Below are 21,353 nucleotides of genomic sequence, written 5' to 3' on the forward strand. Positions count from 1 at the left end.
TAAAAAAGATAAAGAAGTTAAAATGAGAAATTTGGAGAAGAAAATGAAACTGTTATTTGAAAAGATAACTGATGATCCAAATAATGATTGTTTTGTACATGAATATGACAAGGTAAAACTAGAATATGAATTACTGTATCACCATCACATGAAGGGACTTATCATAAGAAGCAAAGCAAAATGGACAGAAGAAGGGAAAGATGTACAAAATATTTTATGAATCTTGAAAAAGAAATGTAAGTAATAAAACTATCACTTATCTGACTGATACAGGTGGAAATGATGTAAGTAATCAGGAAGACATTATTAAAGTGCAAGTTGATTATTACAAAGAATTGTACAAAAAAGGGGTCAAACGACAAAACTTATGTTTGATAATTTCGTTGAAAATATGAACTCTGAACAGTTATCTGAGGAAGATAAAGAGTCATGTGAGAGTTTACTTACTAATGATGAATGTGAAAAGGCTCTTAAAACAATGGCCAATTGTAAGAGCCCCGGGATTGATGGATTAACTTCAGAATTTTTTAAATGTCACTGGAGAGTGGTAGGACAATTGATTGTAAATTCGTTTAATGAAGCACATGAAGCTGGCGAACTCGCAGCATCGCATAAAAGAGGTATTATTATATTAATTCACAAAGGGAAGGGACTTAATAGAAACAAATTGGATAATTGGAGACCGATAACATTACTGAATATAGATTACAAGATTGCAGCAAAAGTGCTCGCCTCAAGAATAAATAAGGTTTTACCCAACGTAATTAACACAGACCAAAATGGCTTTTTAAGAAAACGTGGTGCAGCTTTAAACATACGCCTTGTTGAAGATGCTTTGAGATATACAGAAAAGGAAAATGTAAAAGGGCTATGATTTGCATTGATTTTCTAAAAGCATTCGATCACGATAAACAGAGATTTGATTTTATTTGCACTTGAGAAATTAAATTTTGGTATGCAATTGGAAAAATGGATAACCACTATGTTTAAGAACACTGTAAGTTGTACATTTACCATCAGCACTTTCAACATCAGAACTCTCAACTCACTAGCCAAAAAAGAAGAACTTGCTCATGAAGCCGCACATTATGGCATTGACATCATATGTCTGCAGGAACACCGGATTTGTCACAATGACTCCCTCTTGCAGGAAGATCTGAATGGATACAGATTAGTCACCTCTTCAGCATGGAAGAACCAAAGGAATGCTGCCACTGGTGGAGTAGGCTTCTTAATCTCACCAAGAGCCATCAATTCCTGCATGAACGGATTATGGAAATTTCTCTGCTGGGCAATCCAACATCCACAGTTCTCTGCTGCTACAGTCCACATAACGAACAACCTGAAGAAGCTGTTATCTCCTTCTACCAAGAACTCTCTTCTACAGTTAATGCCATCCCAGCTCATAACTTACTTATAATTGGAGGAGACTTTAATGCTCAGCTTGGGCCATTGGATGCTCTCTTCACACCTGCTAAAGAAACCAATAGAAATGGCAACCACATGAAAGACTTCCTGCAGGAACATAACCTCATAGCCACAAACACAAGGTTTCAAAACCGCATCAACAGATTATGGACACATAGGCGTCCCTAATGGCCAACTAGTTCAACTAGACTTTGTCCTGGTAAGAAAGAAGTGGATCAACTCAATCAAGAATTCACGTGCATACAGCTCCTTCGAGGGTGTGAACTCGGACCATAGGATTGTTTCATGCAAATGTCAAATCAGCTACCGAAATGCAGAACTTCCATGAAAGACCCAATGAAACGTATTGACTGGAAGAAGGTTACCAGAGACACCATCCTGGGTGAGCAGTTTGTGGTAGCAGTCTATAACCGCTTCAGTTCTCTACACGATGAGCTACAAGAACCCAATATTAGCACCACTTATGATACCTTAGTTGCGGCTAATGAGGAAGTTGCACTGGAGATGCTCCCTAAAAAATCAAAGCAGTCCTACAACATTGCTGCATCAGACAAAGTCACTGAGGCAAGAGATGTCTTAAAGAGTGCATCTATGAAACACAATGCTAGATCCACCCGAGCATCACAAAAGCTCCTCGAATCGGCCAAAGTTACTCTTGATAAAGCCTACACAGAAACTCTGGAGTCCTCTATTCAAAAGAAGACAGAGGAACTTGACAACCTCCATCATGAATATAAACATGCAGCTTCTTGGGAACTCCTCCGGAGATAACTGACACCAAATCTGCTCCTGTGGTTAGAGTGAAAGGCAATACATCTGAAGAGCGTCGTGACAACTGGTTTCTACACTTTTCCAACTTACTAGGGAAACCAGAGCAAGACGTAAACCTTGAAGATACGTTCTTTAACAGCAATGTCTCTGACGATCTCCCAATACACACTGGTCCATTTACTATGGAGGAACTGCAAAAAGGTCTGAGCAAGCTCAACAAGTCAAAAACACCTGGTCCTGACAACATACCAGCCATTGTTTGGAAAAACCCACTCTTCCATCAGCAACTGCTTGATTTCTGTAATGAAACCATGAAGGAAATAAGCCAAAAGCCTTGTCAAGATCCACAATTATACCTCTCCCGAAGAAAGGGATCTTTCACAACCATCAAATTATAGAGGTATCACACTGTCAGCACTTGCTGCCAAGCTGTATAACACTATGCTGCTCAACAGGATTTCTCCTCATCTAGATCCTATTCTCAGACGTAACCAAAATGGTTTTCGCAAGGGTAGATCAACCACACCACAGATTCTAGCCCTTAGAAGGATAATAGAAGAGCTTAAAATCTCAAAGAAGCAGGCATATATTGTGTTTGTTGACTTCTCAAAAGCTTTCGACAGTGTTAACCGGAAGGCCATGCTGCATATTCTTCGTAATTATGGGATCCCTCAGGAGATTGTGAATGCTATTGCAATAATGTATGATAATCCTTCAAGTTTTGTACAAACAGGTGATGGACCAACTGAAGAGTTTCTCTCTACTGCTGGAATCCTGCAGGGCGACACCTTGGCCCCTTACCTTTTTGTGATAGTGGTAGACTATCTCCTCAGACAGTCGATAGACACTGACAAGTCCAAAGGGATTGACATCATGCCCAATAAGACGAGCAGAGAGAAGAACAAGTATTTAACCGATCTTGACTACATGAGACGACATCGCTTTAACAGCTACGTTATCACAAGATGCCCAAGATCTTCTGTCATCTTTAGAAGATGCTTCCGCCAAAGTTGGCCTCTTTCTCAATTCCAAGAAGACAGAATATATGTGTATTAATGGAGATAAGAACCCAACTCCAATCCTTTCTCGGGATGGCACACAACTCAAGGAGGTGTCGGACTTTAAATATCTTGGTTCATTTGTTGCCGACAGCAAGAAAGACTTTCTGACTCGCAAAGCTCAAGCATGGAAAGCTTGCAACAAACTGCACACCATCTGGCAGTCAAACATATCAAGAAATACCAAGCTTGCCTTCTTTAGAGCCTGCATAGAGAGTATCCTCTTATATGGAAGTGAGACTTGGACAATGAAGAAAGATCTTCAGGACCGTCTTGATGGTACCTACACCCGGCTGTTGATGAGGGTTCGAAATATATCCTGGCGTGAACATAAAACCAAAGCAGAGATCTATGATGGTGTTCCACAGGTGTCCTCCATCGTTGCTCAACGGCGAGCCAGATTTGCAGGCCACTGCTACCGTGCAAAAGACCAAATAATTTCAGATGTCATCTGTACGAGGCTTCCACGAACATGTAGAGGAAGAAGACCATTCAACTACATCGACTGTGTGGCAAGGGGCGTCAATCAAGAAATTAATGACCTCCCAAATCTGATGGCTGATAGAGATTCCTGGAAAAGAATCGTAAACTCTTTCTCGGATGCGTCCGCAAGATAGATAGAAGTTGTATATTACACAATGGTCATTTGTCAAATTTCTTCTTTCAAGAAGAAGGTTTAAGACAAGGTTGTAATTTATCTCCTTTATTATTTCTTATAGCGTCAGAAATTATGTCTAGTAAGATAAGACAAACAAATGATATACGGGTATTGAATTACCCCTTAAAGACTATGGGGAAGGTGAAGTTAAAATAACTCAATTTGCCGATTTACACTACAATCTTTGTGAGGGATGAAAAGTCAATACATAGAGTTATAGAAATCCTTGACCGTTTTACAGAAATTTCAGGTCTACATCTTAATAAAACCAAAAGTGACGCAGTTTGGATTGGCGCAAGCAAAAGTAAAAAAAAGAAGGTCGGTGACATCAATTGGAAATTCGAACCAAATAACAGTGTCAAATTATTAGGAGTAGTAGTTAACCCATCAATTAATATTGAAGAGTTGTCTGCAAATTGGGAACCTAAAATGGCCTCAATAGAAAAGTCCATAAGAGCTTGGACAATGAGAAACCTATCAATGGTTGGTAAAATACTCATAGTAAAAAATTTGATGGCATCAAAATTTTCATATATAGGTTCAATAATAGACTTACCACAATGTTTTGTAAATAAAGTAAATAGTATGTTTTTTAAGTTTGTATGGGGAGGTTCGGAAAAGGTTAAAAGAACAACACTAGTAAACGAGTACGACAACGGTGGCCTAAAAATGTTCAATTTTAAAATATTTCTGGACTCATTGAAGTTGTTATGGATAAAAAAGTTGGCATCGTCAGAAATCAGCACGTGGAAAAATATTCCTTTATATATTATTAATAAAACCCAGTTAGGCGTACATATTTTTAAGTGCAACTGTAATTTTGAAAATATCAATGCAGTTGTAAGATATATAATAAATGAGATGCCCATGTTTTACCGAAATCTAATCAAGGTATGGTTGTCAACAAAAGTACTCAAGACAAAAACCAAGTGCAAAACTGGGGAGATGAAGTTATTTGGAACAATATTTGTATAATTAGCAGAGGTAAGACATTTTATTACAAGGAATGGGCTAAAAGAGGTATAATATGTATTTCAGACTTGTATGATCAAAACGGTGTCTTTCATTCACTAGACGAAATCAAAAGTAGGTTTCCACAGCCAGCCAGTGTTTGTATACAATATTTAGCTCTAAAACAAGCAATTTTAAAGACATGCAAAAAAAACCCAGCAGAATGCTATTAACAAGGACATATACTTTTATGATGGAAAAACTTTTGTTGCATTAATGAATTGCACCACACAATTATATAGGAAAGCTATGTTATCAAAGATTTCGACTAAACCAATATGTCAAACCTTTTGGGAAAATAAATTCAACTAGACTTAGCTGTGGTCTAAGACCACGAACACAGCCGTGTTGTGACCCCTTAATGACCTTTGACCCCAAAATATATGAAAACCCCATAGACATTGGCTAATGTCAATATATATATATGTGTGCACGTGGCATCACTTTGCCATGTTATTTGTGGCAGAAGGGGCATTTTGAAGGTTTTTGTCTCAGACCGAAGTGACCCTTAATGACCTTTTACCTCCAAATAAAAAAATACCACGTATATACTGAGTAACATCAATTCATGTGTGCATGTACCGACTCTGTGCTATATTTTTCTTGGCTGATAAAGTTTTTTGAAGTTACTTCGTTTTATACCGGAAGTGACCCCTTAATGACATTTGACCCCAAATCTGTGTACACCCCATAGACACTGGGTAATAAGAATGCATGTGTGTAAGCGGCATCACTGTCCTACGTAATTTGTGGGAGAAGATGCATTTTAAAGGTATTTCGTTTTATACCGGAAATGACCCTTTAATGAACTTTGACCCCAAATAAAAAAAATACCATATATACATTGGGTAAACATAATTCATGTGTAAACATACCATCACTCTCCTATGTTTTTCTTAGCTAATAAAAATTTTTTAAGATATTTCGATTTATACCGGAAGTGACCCCTTAATGACCTTTGACTCCAAATCTGTGTACACCCCATAGACACTAGGTAATAACAATGCATGTGTGAAAGTGGCGTCACTGCCCTACATAATCTGTGGAAGAAGATGCATTTTAAAGGTATTTCGTTTTATACCGGAAGTGACCCCTTAATGAGATTTGACCTCAAATAAAAAAAATACCACATATACATTGGGTGACTGAAGATCATATGCGAACATACCGTTACTGTCCCATGTTTTACTTAGCTAATAAAATTTTTTGAAAGTTTTTCGTTTTATACCGGAAGTGACCCCTTAATGACCTTTGACCCCAAATCTGTGTACACCACATAGACACTGGGTAATAACAATTCATGTGTGCAAGTGGCGTTGCTGTCAAACGTAAGTCGTGGGAGAAGATGCATTTTTAGTTGAAATCACGTTTTTGACCCCTATGACCCCTGCGTGACCTTTGACCCCACGAGTTTCATGTGACATGTAGGGGCACGGTCAATGAACATTGTGACCAAGTTAGGTTAAAATCGATGTAAGCGTGTGAGTGCTAGAGCAAATGTAATGGTTGACAGAAGAAGAAGAAGAAAGAAAGAAGAACCTGTAAGAAAAAAGACACAGCCGTGACTAACGTCACGGCTGTGTAAAAATATGAAATTCAATTGGAGCAAAATTTGGAAAAATATTATGGCAACAAAAGAACCTAGGCTAATGACATTGAATTGGAAAATAACCAGCAATATTTATGCAACAAAAGTCTTTCTTAACAAAATAGGAAACTAGACTTAGCTGTGGTCTAAGACCACGAACACAGCCGTGTTGTTACCCCTTAATGACCTTTGACCACAAAATATATGAAAACCCCATAGACATTGGCTAATGTCAATGTATGTGTGTACGTGGCATCACTTTGCCATGTTATTTGTGGCAGAAGGGGCATTTTGAAAGTTTTTTGTCTCAAACCGGAAATGACCCTTAATGACCTATGACCCCAAATAAAAAAATACCATATATACATTGGGAAAACACAATTCATGTGTGAAAATACCATCACTCTCCTGTTTTTCTTAGCTAATAAAATTTTTTTTGAAAGTATTTCGATTTATACCGGAAGTGACCTCTTAATGACCTTTGACCCCAAATCTGTGTACACCACATTGACACTGGGTAATAACAATACATGTGTGCAAGTGGTGTCACTGTCCTACGTAATTTGTGGGAGAAGATGCATTTTAAAGGTATTTCGTTTTATACCGGAAGTGACCCCTTAATGACCTTTGACCCCAAATAAAAAAATACCACATATACATTGGATAACTGCAACTCATATGTGAACATACCGTTATTGTCCTATGTTTTCCTTCGATAATAACATTTTTTGAAGGTATTCCGTTTTATACCGGAAGTGACCCCTTAATGACCTTTGACCCCAAATCTGTGTACACCTTATAGACACTGGGTAATTACAATGCATGTGTGCAAGTGGCGTCACTGTTCTACGTAATTTGTAGGAGAAGATGCATTTTGAGTCGAAATCACGTTTTTGCCCCCAATGACCCCTGCATGACCTTTGACCCCACAAGTTTCATGTGACATGTAGGGGCACGGTCAATAATCATTGTGACCAAGTTAGGTCAAAATCGATGTAAGCATGTGAGTGCTAGAGCAAATGTAATGGTTGACAGAAAGAAGAAAGAAGAAAGAAGAAAGAAGAAAGAAAGAAAGAAGAACCTGTAAGAAAAAAGACACAGCCGTGACTAACGTCACGGCTGTGTAAAGAACTAGAAACCACAGTTGTGTTTGACCAAACACGAATATCTATGCCCGTGACCACACCTAACCCCCCCTTCTCCTATTCACAAACGAAAACTTGGTGAGCACCATGTGAAAGCCCTTGTTTTAAGCTTTCATTCTAATACCCTACCAAGCCTTCCCACTCTCTTATACCCCATCAGACCATCAATCTCTCTAAAACACCACCAGACTGGACCACACTCTCTCTAATACCCCACCAGACACTCACTCTCTCTCTTATACTCCACCAGACAATCACTCGCTCTAAACCACCACTAGGCTGACCCATACTCTCTCTAATACCCCACTAAGCCATCACTCTCTCTTATACTCAACTATACACTCACTCTCTCTAAAACGCCACCAGACTGGCCCAGACTCTCTCTTATACCGGTACCCTGCCAAGCCTTCACTCTCTCTTATACCCCATCAGGCCATCAATCTCTCTAAAACACCAACAGGCTGACCCATACTCTCTCTAATACCCCACCAAGCCTTCACTCTCTCTTATACTCGACCAGACACTCACTCGCTCTAAAACACCAACAGGCTGACCCATACTCTCTCTGCCTTCACTCTCTCTTATACTCCACCAGACACTCACTCGCTCTAAAACACCACCAGGCTGACCCAAACTCTCTCTAATACCCCACCCAGCCATCACTCTCTTATACTCCACCAGACACTCATTAGCTCTAAAACACCTCAAGACTGGACCACACTCTCTCTAATACCCCACCAGACCCTCACTCTCTCTTATAATCCACCAGACACTCACTCGCTCTAAAACACCACCAGGCTGGGCCAAACTCTCTCTAATACCCCACCAAGCCATCACTCTCTCTTATACTCCATCAGACCCTCACTCTCTCTGAAACACCACCAGACTGGAGAATACCCCTTTAATCCCAAAACATTATGTCCCTTTAAGCGGTTAACCTCTTAACCCCATTGTACGTCTTGATGTATATTTGAAGCCTTCATCATTGCAAATACAGGTAGCTACCAAAATGCTACCTATTGCGATACACTGTGTTAACCGGTCGTACCTATTTGTCTTTTTAAAGCATATGAACTTTGACCTCTGGGGTTGCGGTTAGCATAGCATACTTCTAGGGTCATAGGCCATCATTGTACCAAGTATGAACCCTGAGGGCGCTATAGTTTTTGAACTAGAGCTGTTTGAAATTTTACACATATTGCCCCCTGTAGCCCATGACCTTTGCCCTCTGGGGTCGGGGCTACCCTATGAAATTTCTGGGGTCATAGGCCATGATTATACCAAGTATGGGCCCCGAGGCTACTTTAGTTCTTGAGTTAGAGGAGTGCAAAGAAGTGGTCTTAAGAAGATGAAGGAGAAGGAGAAGAGTCCGAAGACTAAACACAACAAATACAATATCTATGCCCCGTTGCACGGGCATAGATAACAAAGTAATGTATGTGAAATTTGTAACGAAGTAGATTATATTGAACACTTTTTTTTTGGTTGCAAAAAAAATAAAAAGATATGGAGCGAAGTGGACAAAATAATTTTGCAACACTACAATGTTAAAATTAAAACCACACAAGCAGATGTTATCTTTGGTTACTACCATGCAGGAAAATGTAATACTACAATCAATAAAATAATAAGTGTTAGTAAACTGTCAATTAGTAAATATCGTTACGGGAAATATCCCGATTTGATCAGTCTATTACATTCTGAATTAAGAATCAGAAAGCTTATGTAGTAAAAATTGTAGAAATTAGCAAAGTCAGAAATTAGTTAAGTGAGAACAAATGAGTTATGTAAATATATAATGTGATGAAATCAACGAAGCAAATAAAATAAAAGATAAAAAAAAAATAATATTATCATTGTATAATACTGTCACTCACTTCCTTTATTGCATTCTCTTGATATCATTTCGTTAAAGCCTGAATGCTCATTCACACTAACCTACAACCTACAACTAAATACTTTAACAGATGCTGGTAGTGTGTTTATGCTTGCCTTCAGCTGCATATACACTATACACATACATGTACTATCACATACAGATTTGTTTAGATTTAAAGAAAGATATCCTGACACATGCTATAGCCCCATAATTGAATGACCCATTGAATCCCCATTCCCCTCTGTTAACAGAGTTTATGCATGTCTAGTACTTCCCTGGTTTATGCGAAGCCAAAAGTGTACATTTGAAGGCACAGTCTGTTTCTGTCCATGGTGTTTCTTCTGACCCAACTCCTGTTCTGTCTGGTGTTCCCCAGGGCTCCGTCCTGGGGCCTCTACTCTTTCTTATTTACATTAATGATCTTTGTATGTCTTCATTTTCTCTAAACAGTTCTCTGGTATTATACGCCGATGACACCACCCTCTACAAACCTATCAGCAATGACAGTGACATCACCAGCTTTCAAGCTGACATTGACACCATCCACCACTGGTTTTCCAAAAACAATCTCACGGCTAATGCTTCAAAAACCAGGCTCATGGTTATTTCAACCAAGAAAGACCCCTTTCCCAACATGAGTCTTTATATGAATAACCAGGTGATTGAAAGAGTTTCCTCTGTCAAGTTCCTTGGTATTCATATTTCTGACAACTTATCTTGGAATGAGCATGTCAATTTCATCTCTAAGAAAGCCATAGGCTACATTCACAGAGCATTCAATTGTGCCTCACCAACTATCCGGCGTTTGCTCTACTTAGCCCTTGTCCAACCAATTCTGGAATATGGCAGCATCACCTTCCATCCATTAAATGTCACATTAACCAACAGGCTTGAGTCCACTCAGAGATTTGCTTGCAGAGTCATTCTCCAATCCTGGAATCTCTCTCACACAGACCTTCTCTGTAAATGCAATCTCCCAAGCCTGTCTAAGCGTCGTGACATTGCTGCCCTTAGCCATCTTTTTAAGATCCTCAACTACCTCTGCTCTTCTCCCAACCCATTCAAGCCCCACCCCAAGACCACTCTCCGCAATCTCAATAGCCTCTCTCTTGATACACCTTTCCGAAGGCTCACACTCTGCCAAAGGTCCTTTGACCCAAATGTTCTCACCTTGTGGAACTACCTGCCTGAGGATGTTGTCAAAAGCACCTCCCTACCAGCCTTTAAATCTGCTGTTTGTCTCCACCTCGTGTAGCCATTTCGTTTGGTCTCCTTTTATTTCCATTCCACCTGTCCTTGTCCTAATTATGTATTTTTTATTTTGTTCTTGTTTTTGATGTATTGGGCATCCCTTTAATTTAGTGATTTCACTATTGGGTTTGTCCAGGCTTTCTAGCCTATTGTTATAAATAAATAAATAAAATATTAATACTGTGTAAATATTAACTAATTTGTGAGATAAAGGAGTATTTTGTGATCCTCATTTTATGACATTTTTCAGCAGATATCCACGAAAAAAGCTTATTCCCAAAATTTGATTCTGATTTTATGTTTGTGTTTATGCATGTGATTTAGTGATTACACTGCTCCATAGCACACCGTGTTGTAATTTAACTGTAACGTAATTCAAATTTGACAATATTTTAGCAAACAAATTAATCTGCAAGAAACTTTTATGAAGCCACAGGTTTCCAGTGGTATAAAAATCTCAACTTTTTTGAGAAAAGTTGGGGATGAGAATGTGGATCACAAAATGCCCCTTTAATCCCACAAAATTAAAACCAGAAAACCAGGACTCCCTATACCGCCATGTGCATTGTATAGATGACCTTTGGCCTCAAACATCTTCACTCACTTGATGCTCCCCTGCCCATATTATTATCACCAAGTGAGGTTGACACTCAGGGCCGTCGCTAGAGGGGGCTATGGGGGTGTGACACCCCCATACACAATTTTGTCGGCAAAAATTTATTGTTGTCGTCAAGAACATGCGATTGTCAGCAAATGTAGTCAAAGCAATGTGTGATAGAGCTATTGTTAATGTTATAGTAAAAAATTTATCAAAAATTTTTTTGACTCCTACCCCCCCCCCTTTTTAGATTCTTAAGCGCCGTCCTGGACACAAAAACATTGGGTCTACAATTCCCAACATATTTCCGTCGGCAAAAAATGCTTTACACCCCAGAATCATATTGGTCTAGCGACGCCCCTGTTGACACTTGATCCCTAGATGACCTTTGTCCTCAAATATCTCCACTCACATGATGCCCCCTATCCATAGATTAATATTACCAGGATTTATTGGCATAAGTACATGCATGTATGTCAGAAGTTAAGATTTGACCATTAACACTTTTAGAGTTACACAATACACACACAACCCTAACGTTGGCAGCCCTCAATTGAAATGTTGGTAGTTGTGTGCGGCACGGAGCGCCAAACTTTGGGAACTAAGAACTGACTTTGGGCAAAATAGGGGCTTGATGACCTGAAATTTCAACATTTTTGATGGGTCTTGTGAACTAAAATTGGGCCAAATCGTAGGCTTTTGAGCTAAAAAATTCCAAAATTTTCCAAATTTCAGCGAAAGAGCTACAATTGTCAGAGTTTGAGGCTCAAAGAACTGTGGCATGAAAAAGGGACCCTTGACCGCCGCACATACCCATACCTCATTTGCATGTGAGTACCTCCTCTGGGGCTATGGCACTGTATCTTGAAACCTATTCTGCTCTTATAATTATTTTACATACAATGTAGCTGATTACACATATCTTTCATTATTAGAGCTGGCAAGGCCTTTGTAGAACTTGTACCCTTTTTTTACACATGCCTGCTTAGTAATTTTTTACTTTTAATTGAAAAGGTAAAACACCAACCTGCAGTTCCAAATTCTATGTGCTTGTCAAATCGAGCATGAAGTTCTTTTAATTTTTTTCCTTGGACCAGCTCCAAAACTTCCTCCCTTGTAATCACATTCTGAAAAAAATAAAATAAAATATCAGGTCAAAATATAAGACATTTTTTGGTAATGTTTTCCATCTCTTGTCAGATAGCACCTCAGGTGTTTTTGGAGTACATCCCTATCTTTTGCCATATTTGTACATTTTGTAGTGCTCAGCTACTACACTTCCCAGGCTTCCTCTTGTACTTTTCTTGATAACTGTACCCTTCCACTAATCCTTATAATATCAGATCTTATTCGATTTTTTCTACCACCCAGTTGTTATTCCTTCTATCCCTTCCATGACACTCTGCAGAGTCACCTGCAGCACCACATTTAAAAACTATCATTTTGTAAAGTTAACATCGAGTGTAGAGTTGGGCGACTAAGTCGCCAATAGTCGTTAGTCGCGACTATTACTGGTAGTCGCGACTACGACTATTGAAAACCAAAAGTCGTCAAATAGAACTATATTTAAATGTTACAAAATCATGTTAAAAGCACCAGATAAAACCAACCAAATACTTGCATATAAACTGTGAAAATGTGATAAAAACATTAGTCATTGTCTTACCAATAGTAACACTATACAAACAATAATCATAAAGTCTATAAATCATCATTAGATTGGTCTTGTTGACTTTTTATTGTAAATTTGCACCAAACTTTCACCCGATTTTTTGGTCCAATTCTAACCACAGATAGTCGCGACTATAGTCGTAGTCGTGACTATTTGCTGCCGACTAGTCGACTAGGAAGAAAGTGATAGTCGCCCAACTCTAATCGAGTGCGGTTCCATGACTTCAGCTTTTATATTAGTCAACCTTTCACTCATGTAACTTCACAACGAAAAATCATAAACAGGTAAATTTTACCAGTATTGAATGTTGAAACCTATACTTTGACCTGGAAATCTTGATTTCCACAGAGGGGACAATTTTACACAGAAGCTCATTTTGTACCACCAATAGAAGAATATTATTATAAAAACAGAAAAAATGACACAACATCAATGGGAGGAATAACACAAAACGTATAAACAAAGTATTAACTTTTTAACTTTGTACGCTTTGTGTTATTCCCCATTGTATGTTGTGTCATATTTTCCCTGTTTTTAATTTTATCCATTGCTAGTGTACACTGTTGTATCCTTTTGGATCCATCCTTTGGTTCCCTGCTGGTCAGTTGGAACAGATTTTCTACATCTAAATTAGAACAATAATCAACAATGAAACAGACTTTAACTGGTAAAACCAATCTACCTTGTTCTGCCAGCCATGAGACTACAATCATACCAATTCATTGCAGTGGCGTAGCGTCATAGGGCACGGGTGGGGGATGGGCGTGCACCCCAATCGATTTGAAATTGTACAAAATCCAATTCTTTGGTCTATCACAATTAACGAGTGAATTCAGGTCCGGGTAGGACATTATAAACAAGATTTCAAGTTTCTCAAACTTTTCCATACAGTATCCATTATTCATTACCAATTTCAACTGCTCAGTGCCAGAAGTGGGTAAATGGAAGTGCAATAGCTGAATATTTGGCAATTTACAAATAATATCTTGTACGGTACTCATCTACACATGGCAGCTATTGCACTTACCTACTTCTTGCACCGAGCAGAAAATTTAAATTCACCTTTTACTTTTTGGAGCATGCGGGCAGTAGACACTTATCTAAGTGTCTACTGCGCCCCCCTTTCGGTCACCAAAAATTTCTTGCCCCCCCCCCCCCCAGGCTGAGACTAGTATACTAGTCTCAGCCCCCAGGCTCAAAATTATTGCACAGCCTAAAGACTTTCATTCTCAGAAGCTCTCAGTCTCCTAGTCTCACATCATGGCCTAATTAGTAGTAATTACTGGTTTGTATAATAGGGTTCATACCAATAAATCCGCATGTAAAACAGTTTACAGCAAAAGTTTATCATGCCCTAAGTCCCAACTTTGCATAAGAAATTGTGGGATAGGCTTTTACGACAGGAATTCATAACAATTAGTGGGTTTTAGCGGGTTCGCCGTCGGACAAGTTTAGAACTGTCAAGCTTTCGTCAGGAGTAGCTCTGACTTCTTCAGGACAAAGTACCTAAGAATGAGACATGTAGACCGCCCCTTGTCTACTGATGACTCTGAAAAGAGTCGTTCACTGAAGACTGCCCCTTGTCAACAGAGAAAACAAGCACATCTCGCCTATCTGCTAATGTGAAGGTTTTGGTGGCTCTGAAAAGAGCCGTTTGCTGAAGACTGCCCCTTGTCTACAGAAACAAGCAGATCTCGCCTATCTGCTGATTTTGTAAGTCGGTCGGTCCATGAGTGGCCAAACGGTTCCTGGTAAGCCGTATACTTCTACTACAGTATATATGCAGTCTACATGTTCTCTGTTGTCAAGGGGCAGTCTTCATTGAACAGCTCTTTCTCAGAGCTAACAAACCTTTAATTTAGCAGATAGGCGAGGTCTGCTTGTTTTCTGTAGACAAGGGGCAGTCTTCAGTGAACGGCTCTTTTCAGAGCCACCAAAACTTACAAAATCAGCAGATAGGCGAGATCTGCTTGTTTCTGTAGACAAGGGGCAGTCTTCAGCAAACGGCTCTTTTCAGAGCCACCAAAACTATTCCTGACGAAAGCTTGACAGTTCTAAACTTGTCCGACGGCGAACCCGCTAAAAATCCACTAATTGTTTGCATAAGAAATTGTGCAAAATCAGTCCAATATCAAGCAACAATTTTAGTGTTGAAAATTGTGTTTTACTAGAACTTGGGAATCTCCACAAATTTTAAATAAAAAGGTGAAAATTTTAATGTTTACGATAATGCGCACATGAACACACAAGGTTAAAACAAGTGTATTAAAAAGAGGCTGCAAGTTTGGTAGCAAAATGGATGCTTTGATTTTGATTTTTCCATTAAATATCACAGATATTCATCGTTTTTTTTTTTTTTATTACCAGGGCGGGTGACGGGAAACTCATTTATATCGACTTTCATCGGCCTAAAGAAAGGACACAAAGGTGGGGTGTTCCTCATAGGCTTGGGCAATATCCGGGGGGGGGGGTACTCAAGTTTGGTTTTGGTAGGGACGTGCCGCTGAGATTTTGGAAGTGGACCCATAAATATACCAATTTTTCAAGAAATTTGGAGCCATTGATATACCAATTTAGTCGAAATTTTCGGCCGAATTTAACCAAAATTGTCTTAGTTTTTACAAATTTTCCCAAAATTTTGGGAAAATTTTGAAAATTTTGGCTCGATTAAGGAAAATTGGGCTGTTTTCCGAAAGAATTGAGAAAATTTTGAAAAAAGGACCCATTCATATACCAAAATAGGCTTTGAAAAGGGGACATTGATATACCAGAAGGCTGAAAATGCTACCCATGTTTGCGGCACGTCCCCGTATGGTCATTTGTACTGAGTACCCCCTGGGTATTAAATCCTTATCGCGATGACGATAATATGTAGAAATAGTGACAGGCGATATACTTATAATTGGTCTCCCATCCACTCAGCAGGCCACGATCAACTAAATGTTTAATGTGCATGAGGGCAGCAGTGGTCTCCCATCCACTCAGCAGGCCACAATCAACTAAAAGGGGGTACTACACCCCTGCAGGGGTAGCGCTAGGTTGCTCTTTGGGGTCCCGGACCCCCAAAATAGAGTTCGGACCCCCTGTTTTTAAATTTTCTGCAAGTTCAGGGTCCCTGCAGACCCCAGTTTTTCAATCTAACGCTATTTCAGACATACTGTTTATGCTGCATTTGTGCAACTCGGACTCACCAAACTCTACTCCGGACCCCCTACTTTTTAATTTCCTGCAAGTTCGGGGTCCCTGCAGCAGACACTGGAGTATTTAGTTCTAGCGCTACCCCTGCACCCCTGCCCAATTTTGTGCCTATTTTTGCATTTTTCTCAAAAATTATACCGCACTGGTGACAAGTAAGATATGTATATTAATTATTATAGGGGCAAGGACTATAACTACTGCACTGGAAATTTTATTTCAAAACAGACAACAGTTGTGGAGTTACAGTCAAAAATGAGGGAAAATAATATTTGATCAATAAATCAATAATTACTTGCCTTGAGTTGCTGAATTTTCAGTGCAGTAGTTGTAGTCCTTGCCCCTATAATATGCATATCTTACTTTTTACCAATGCGCTATAATTTTTGAGAAAAATGCAAAAATTGGCACAAAATTGGCCAGGGGTGTACATGTAGTACCCCCTTAATGTTTATTACCGTTCATGCAATGCAATATATAGCGGAAACCATGCACAATTATGGCAGCAAACAAATGGTTTCATACTGTTTTTAATAACGTTTCGGATATAAAGAAGCTGTTTTGAATGATGGCAGTGGATTGAATAAGTATGTTTTGTACTTGTTTATTTGTATACGTACTAATTGCTTCACTGTTTGCCGGGCCGTTTTGCACCGATACCAGTGAACTTCTGATATGGCATGCATGCATTTATGGATAAAAATATCATCAGATGGCGATATCGTGATATGTTTTTGGCTGCGATATGCGATATGCAAAAGACTGACGATGCCCAAGCCTAGACTAGAGTTCCTCACTACTACATACTTGGCAGCAGAGCACTAAACTTTTTTCTTTTTGTATGTCTAAAACTTACAACTAAGAGATTAACTTCTCTCATCTTCTTGGCTCTGGTATCACTATGGTATAATCCTTCATTGTGGTTACATCATGTATGCATGCCATTGTCATGTTTGCAGCTTGTGCAATCATGCACTCTGTTGAACTTTGTTTTTTGAGCTGCTGCAAAGCATGCAATACACATGACTGATTGCATAATTCACTGAACATTCAATGCATGCATTTAAAATGAGTGAGATTGATCGACACTTCGTTTTTAAATCTCTGCAAATAGCAAAAGCAATGCATAACAATATAAAATCTACCATTTGCTAGCTTTTTAGAGATGTTTACTATTCTAATGTACAAAAACGTTGCGTTACCTTGTCCCAGGCAAGCCATTGTTTGACCTTTTTATCCAGAACTGGATCACTCGTGTCACATTCACTCGCCATTTTGCAAATTTGTAAATATTAGTGACGGGCAGTGTACGATATGCGTCGCATCGCATAATTGCATCATGCGCGGTATTGATGTCTACAACATATCATAGACGGCGCTGTTCCATAAAACTTAAAAGCCATCAGGCGGCATAGGACACGCAACACGGACGTACGAGGCTGGCGAAGATACAGGGCTGACAGCCCCATTCACAATACACGGTTAGCGATTATAAATGGACAATTATCATACTTGCAGTGGGGTACTTTGCAGAACCCCAACGGTTTTAGAGTAAGATAATTTTGCTTTGACACCACATAACAAATTTAGAATTGTTTGTGAAGATTTCATGATTATGTGTTAATCCAATGGCGACGTCAAAATAACGATATCGCATCCACCATCATCTGAAAGCCATGTTAAAAGCGGTGCAGTGCTGCATGGCCCAGGGACGCAGCCTGGGCGCGGCGAAGAAAGCAACACAGAGCGGCCAGGCCCCCCGGCGGCCAAGCCCTGCATTGGTGGTCAGTCCAAGGCCAAATTTGCAGCATTTACCTACAAATTTAATAACATTAAAATTACATCAGTGTTGATTAAAAATTAAATATTAGGCCTCACCGCGCACCATGTAAAAAACAAAACTGCTACCATAAGGGACCGTTCATAATACTTTGGTGGGGGGCTGGGCATTTGGAAATTTTTGGAGTTTTTTTGACCCCCCCTCCAGAGAACATAAAACTTTTTTGACCCCCCTCTTTAGACATACAAAACTTTTTTGACCCCCCCCCATGTTTGTTCATACATTTATTCATAATAGGCCTGTTTCCTAAAAACATGAAAGTTGAAGGTGTTTTTCACATGCTGTGACTTGTATGAAGTATAATTTCAATCTATATGCATTCTAATTTTTTGAAAATACATATGTTTCATTCTCATAACCAATCATGAAATAAATAAAATAAAAGTAACACAAAACAGGGAATTTGACAGTGGCGTAGCTAGGGCTTGTGGCACCCAGGGCTAAGGATAGGTTTCGCTCCCGATTCTTGAAATAATTATTGCGCGCGGATCACTTGAAGTTGAATATCGGTCTTTATTGATCTGCCAAATGACTTTGTCCTGAAATGCGCGTTTCTAAACGCGCGAAAATTTTGACTTTCATCACTTAGAGGGGTGCAGAATCGATGCTGAATTGGTCAATTCGGCGCCCCCTGAGAGTGCTCTTGTTCTTTTGGTATTTTCTTGTTTAAAACTTTTTCTTGCTTAAAACTTGTCCCCCCTCCTTTTAGTAACCAAAACTTTTTTTTCCCCCCCCCCCTTTTTTGCAACTCAAAACTTTTTGTGTCCCCCACACTTTGCCCAGTCCCCCCACCAAAGTATTTATGAACGGTCCCTAAGTGTTTGAAACACAATTATTTATCTTTATAAAACCCGACATTCAAATGTTATTAAAACGTTTGAATAAACGTTTTGAGAAAATGTTTTGAATTTGTTATCCCCGGCATATCATGATGTTTCCTAGGTAACAAAACATTCCAGATGGTGAGAACCATTTTGCTTTATTTTTACATAAACAATTTGAGCTATTTCCATTGAAATCGGAGCACTTTTAGTTTCTGACCCTTGACAATCCGTCTTTCGGACATTTTTGCACAAGAAAGGTACGTTGCAGCCTATGTCAAACTGTACTTTTTCTGGATCCTTCAGATGAGAGGAATCAAAAAAGATTTCAAGCAAGTTTGAAATTTGATCCCTGTGTTTGATTGACCCCTAGTGATTCTTAGATTCACCATGTTCACAAAGGCATTTTACTGCTGGAGAGTTGGAACCTAGGTCCACCGTATAAATCAAGCAATTTGAATCGGAGTCAAAATGACTTCTGCAATTCTCCAACTCATATAGCCCCCCAGTCGGTAGAACCGAACAACCTCATTTTCGTCGTTTGATTAGGTTTCCGTACCTGTAGCGAGGACGCGTATTCGAGGTCCTCGTTATGCACAAGGTCCTCGGTGTCGGTGTGTTGTTATGTTGGAGTCCTCGGAAGTAATGTTAGGCAAACGCACACGCACCACACACACCTTGAGGATACCTTACTCTGGATTACACGCGCATAATTGCCTTACTGAAGCCTGAGAAGGATACCGAAGAGCAACATACATACATACATACATACATACATACAATAAGGCTTTTGTAGCCCGCCATTTCATGAAGACCACAGCGGGTGTGATGATACATAATAAAATAATACACTACAGAGCAAAGAATGAACAAAGACAAGTCAATATGGGAACATGTATGTTTTCAAATTCTTCTTAAATATATGAGGAGATGTTGCAGAACGAAGGGCTGCTGGAAGTTGGTTCCATAGCTTTGGAGCAGCGAAGTAAAAAGATCTGTCAGCAGAGGATTGAAGTTTCCTGGAGTGAATGGTATGTTCAACTAACCGGGTAGTATCTGCAGACGAGCGCAGTCCAGTGCGGGAAGGTGTGTAATTAAGTAAGTTGGAAGCCAGATATGGAGGAGCAATGTTATTCACACACTTAAAAACAAGGAGCAATATCTTAAAAACAATACGTTCATGAATCGGAAGCCAATGTAACTGTTCCATATATGGTGTGGCATGGTCTTGCTTGCCAGCGCGATGAATAAGTTTGACAGCCCAATTTTGCAACCGTTGAAGTTTGGCAATATCTGTTTTGTTGGATCCTAACAGAAGAGCATTGCCGTAGTCTAAGCGAGAAAGTACCAGAGATCTAACAATGTGATGACATGAGTCTGTGTCCAGGAAACGGCGAATACGAGATATGTTGCGGAGCTGAAAAGTAATAGATTTACAAAGTCCGGATATATGCGGTGACATAAGCATGTGCGTGTCAAATAAAATGCCCAAATTCCGTACAGTATCGGAAGGATGGATGATATCAGTTCCAAGATCAAGGTGAACTGGAGGCATCTTGAGCTTATTATTTCTCGACACGGCAACAAAAACTCAGTTTTGGTGTCATTTAACATGAGCATGTTCATTGTCATCCACAGTTTGATCTCGGAGATACAAGTAGCTAGCCGTGAAAGAGCAATTTGAATGGAAGATGTGTCCGCAGGATTAAAACTGGTATAAAGTTGAATGTCGTCAGCATACATGTGAAATGACATTTGATGTTTTCTGATGATACGGCCAATGGGTATGGTATAGATCTTAAATGAGCCCGGTCCAACAATGGAGCCCTGTGGGAGTCCATAATTCATGTCTTGTGAGTCTGAGAAGGTACCGTTATGCACACTTTAGTAGATCTTTCAGCAAAATATGACTTGTACCACGTTAGTGCAGTCCCAGAGAGGCCGATCTCATTTGCCATTCTTCTGACGAGTACGCTATGCTCAACCGTATCAAAAGCGGAAGATAGGTCCAACAGGACCAGGAACACACCTTGCTGATTATACAGACATGACATAATATCAGTTTTAACTTGTAGGAGTGCAGTTTCGGTACTGTGTGCTGATCGATAAGCTGATTGAAGCTCCTCACCTAGATTGTGCTCTTCCATATGTTCATTAATGCACCTGAAAACATGTTTTTCAATTAGTTTTGACAAGAATGGGATGTTAGCAACAGGACGATAATTTTTTAGATCATTAGGATCAAGAGACTGTTTCTTTATGATGGGGTTGATGATGGCATGTTTGAGAATATTTGGAAATATACCTGTAGACAAAGACATATTTATCACACACCAATCTGCTTGCCTGCTCTCTGGGGATCGTCAGCTCTATGGTAGAATCGGCACCCTAGATCCAATGTACCATTAAAGCTGCACAGAAAGCACTGAAAAATCGTC

At 39.5% G+C, this 21,353-nt stretch overlaps 1 protein-coding gene across 1 annotated transcript in view; it reads right to left on the reverse strand.

Moving 5' to 3' along the window:
• LOC140161389 (phosphopentomutase-like) overlaps nucleotides 1–17,531 on the reverse strand; it is a 55,819-nt gene extending 38,288 nt beyond the window's left edge. The window contains exons 1-2 of the mRNA XM_072184902.1: nucleotides 17,457–17,531; nucleotides 12,415–12,514 (exon numbers count right to left, since the gene is read on the reverse strand). Coding sequence (XP_072041003.1) covers nucleotides 12,415–12,514; nucleotides 17,457–17,528 — 172 coding nt within the window. The 5' untranslated portion in view covers nucleotides 17,529–17,531. The remainder of the gene's footprint in view (nucleotides 1–12,414; nucleotides 12,515–17,456) is intronic.
• Between the last annotated feature and the right edge of the window lie 3,822 nt (nucleotides 17,532–21,353).

This window comes from Amphiura filiformis, chromosome 9 (assembly GCF_039555335.1).
Source record: "Amphiura filiformis chromosome 9, Afil_fr2py, whole genome shotgun sequence".
NCBI classification, from domain to species: domain Eukaryota; kingdom Metazoa; phylum Echinodermata; class Ophiuroidea; order Amphilepidida; family Amphiuridae; genus Amphiura; species Amphiura filiformis.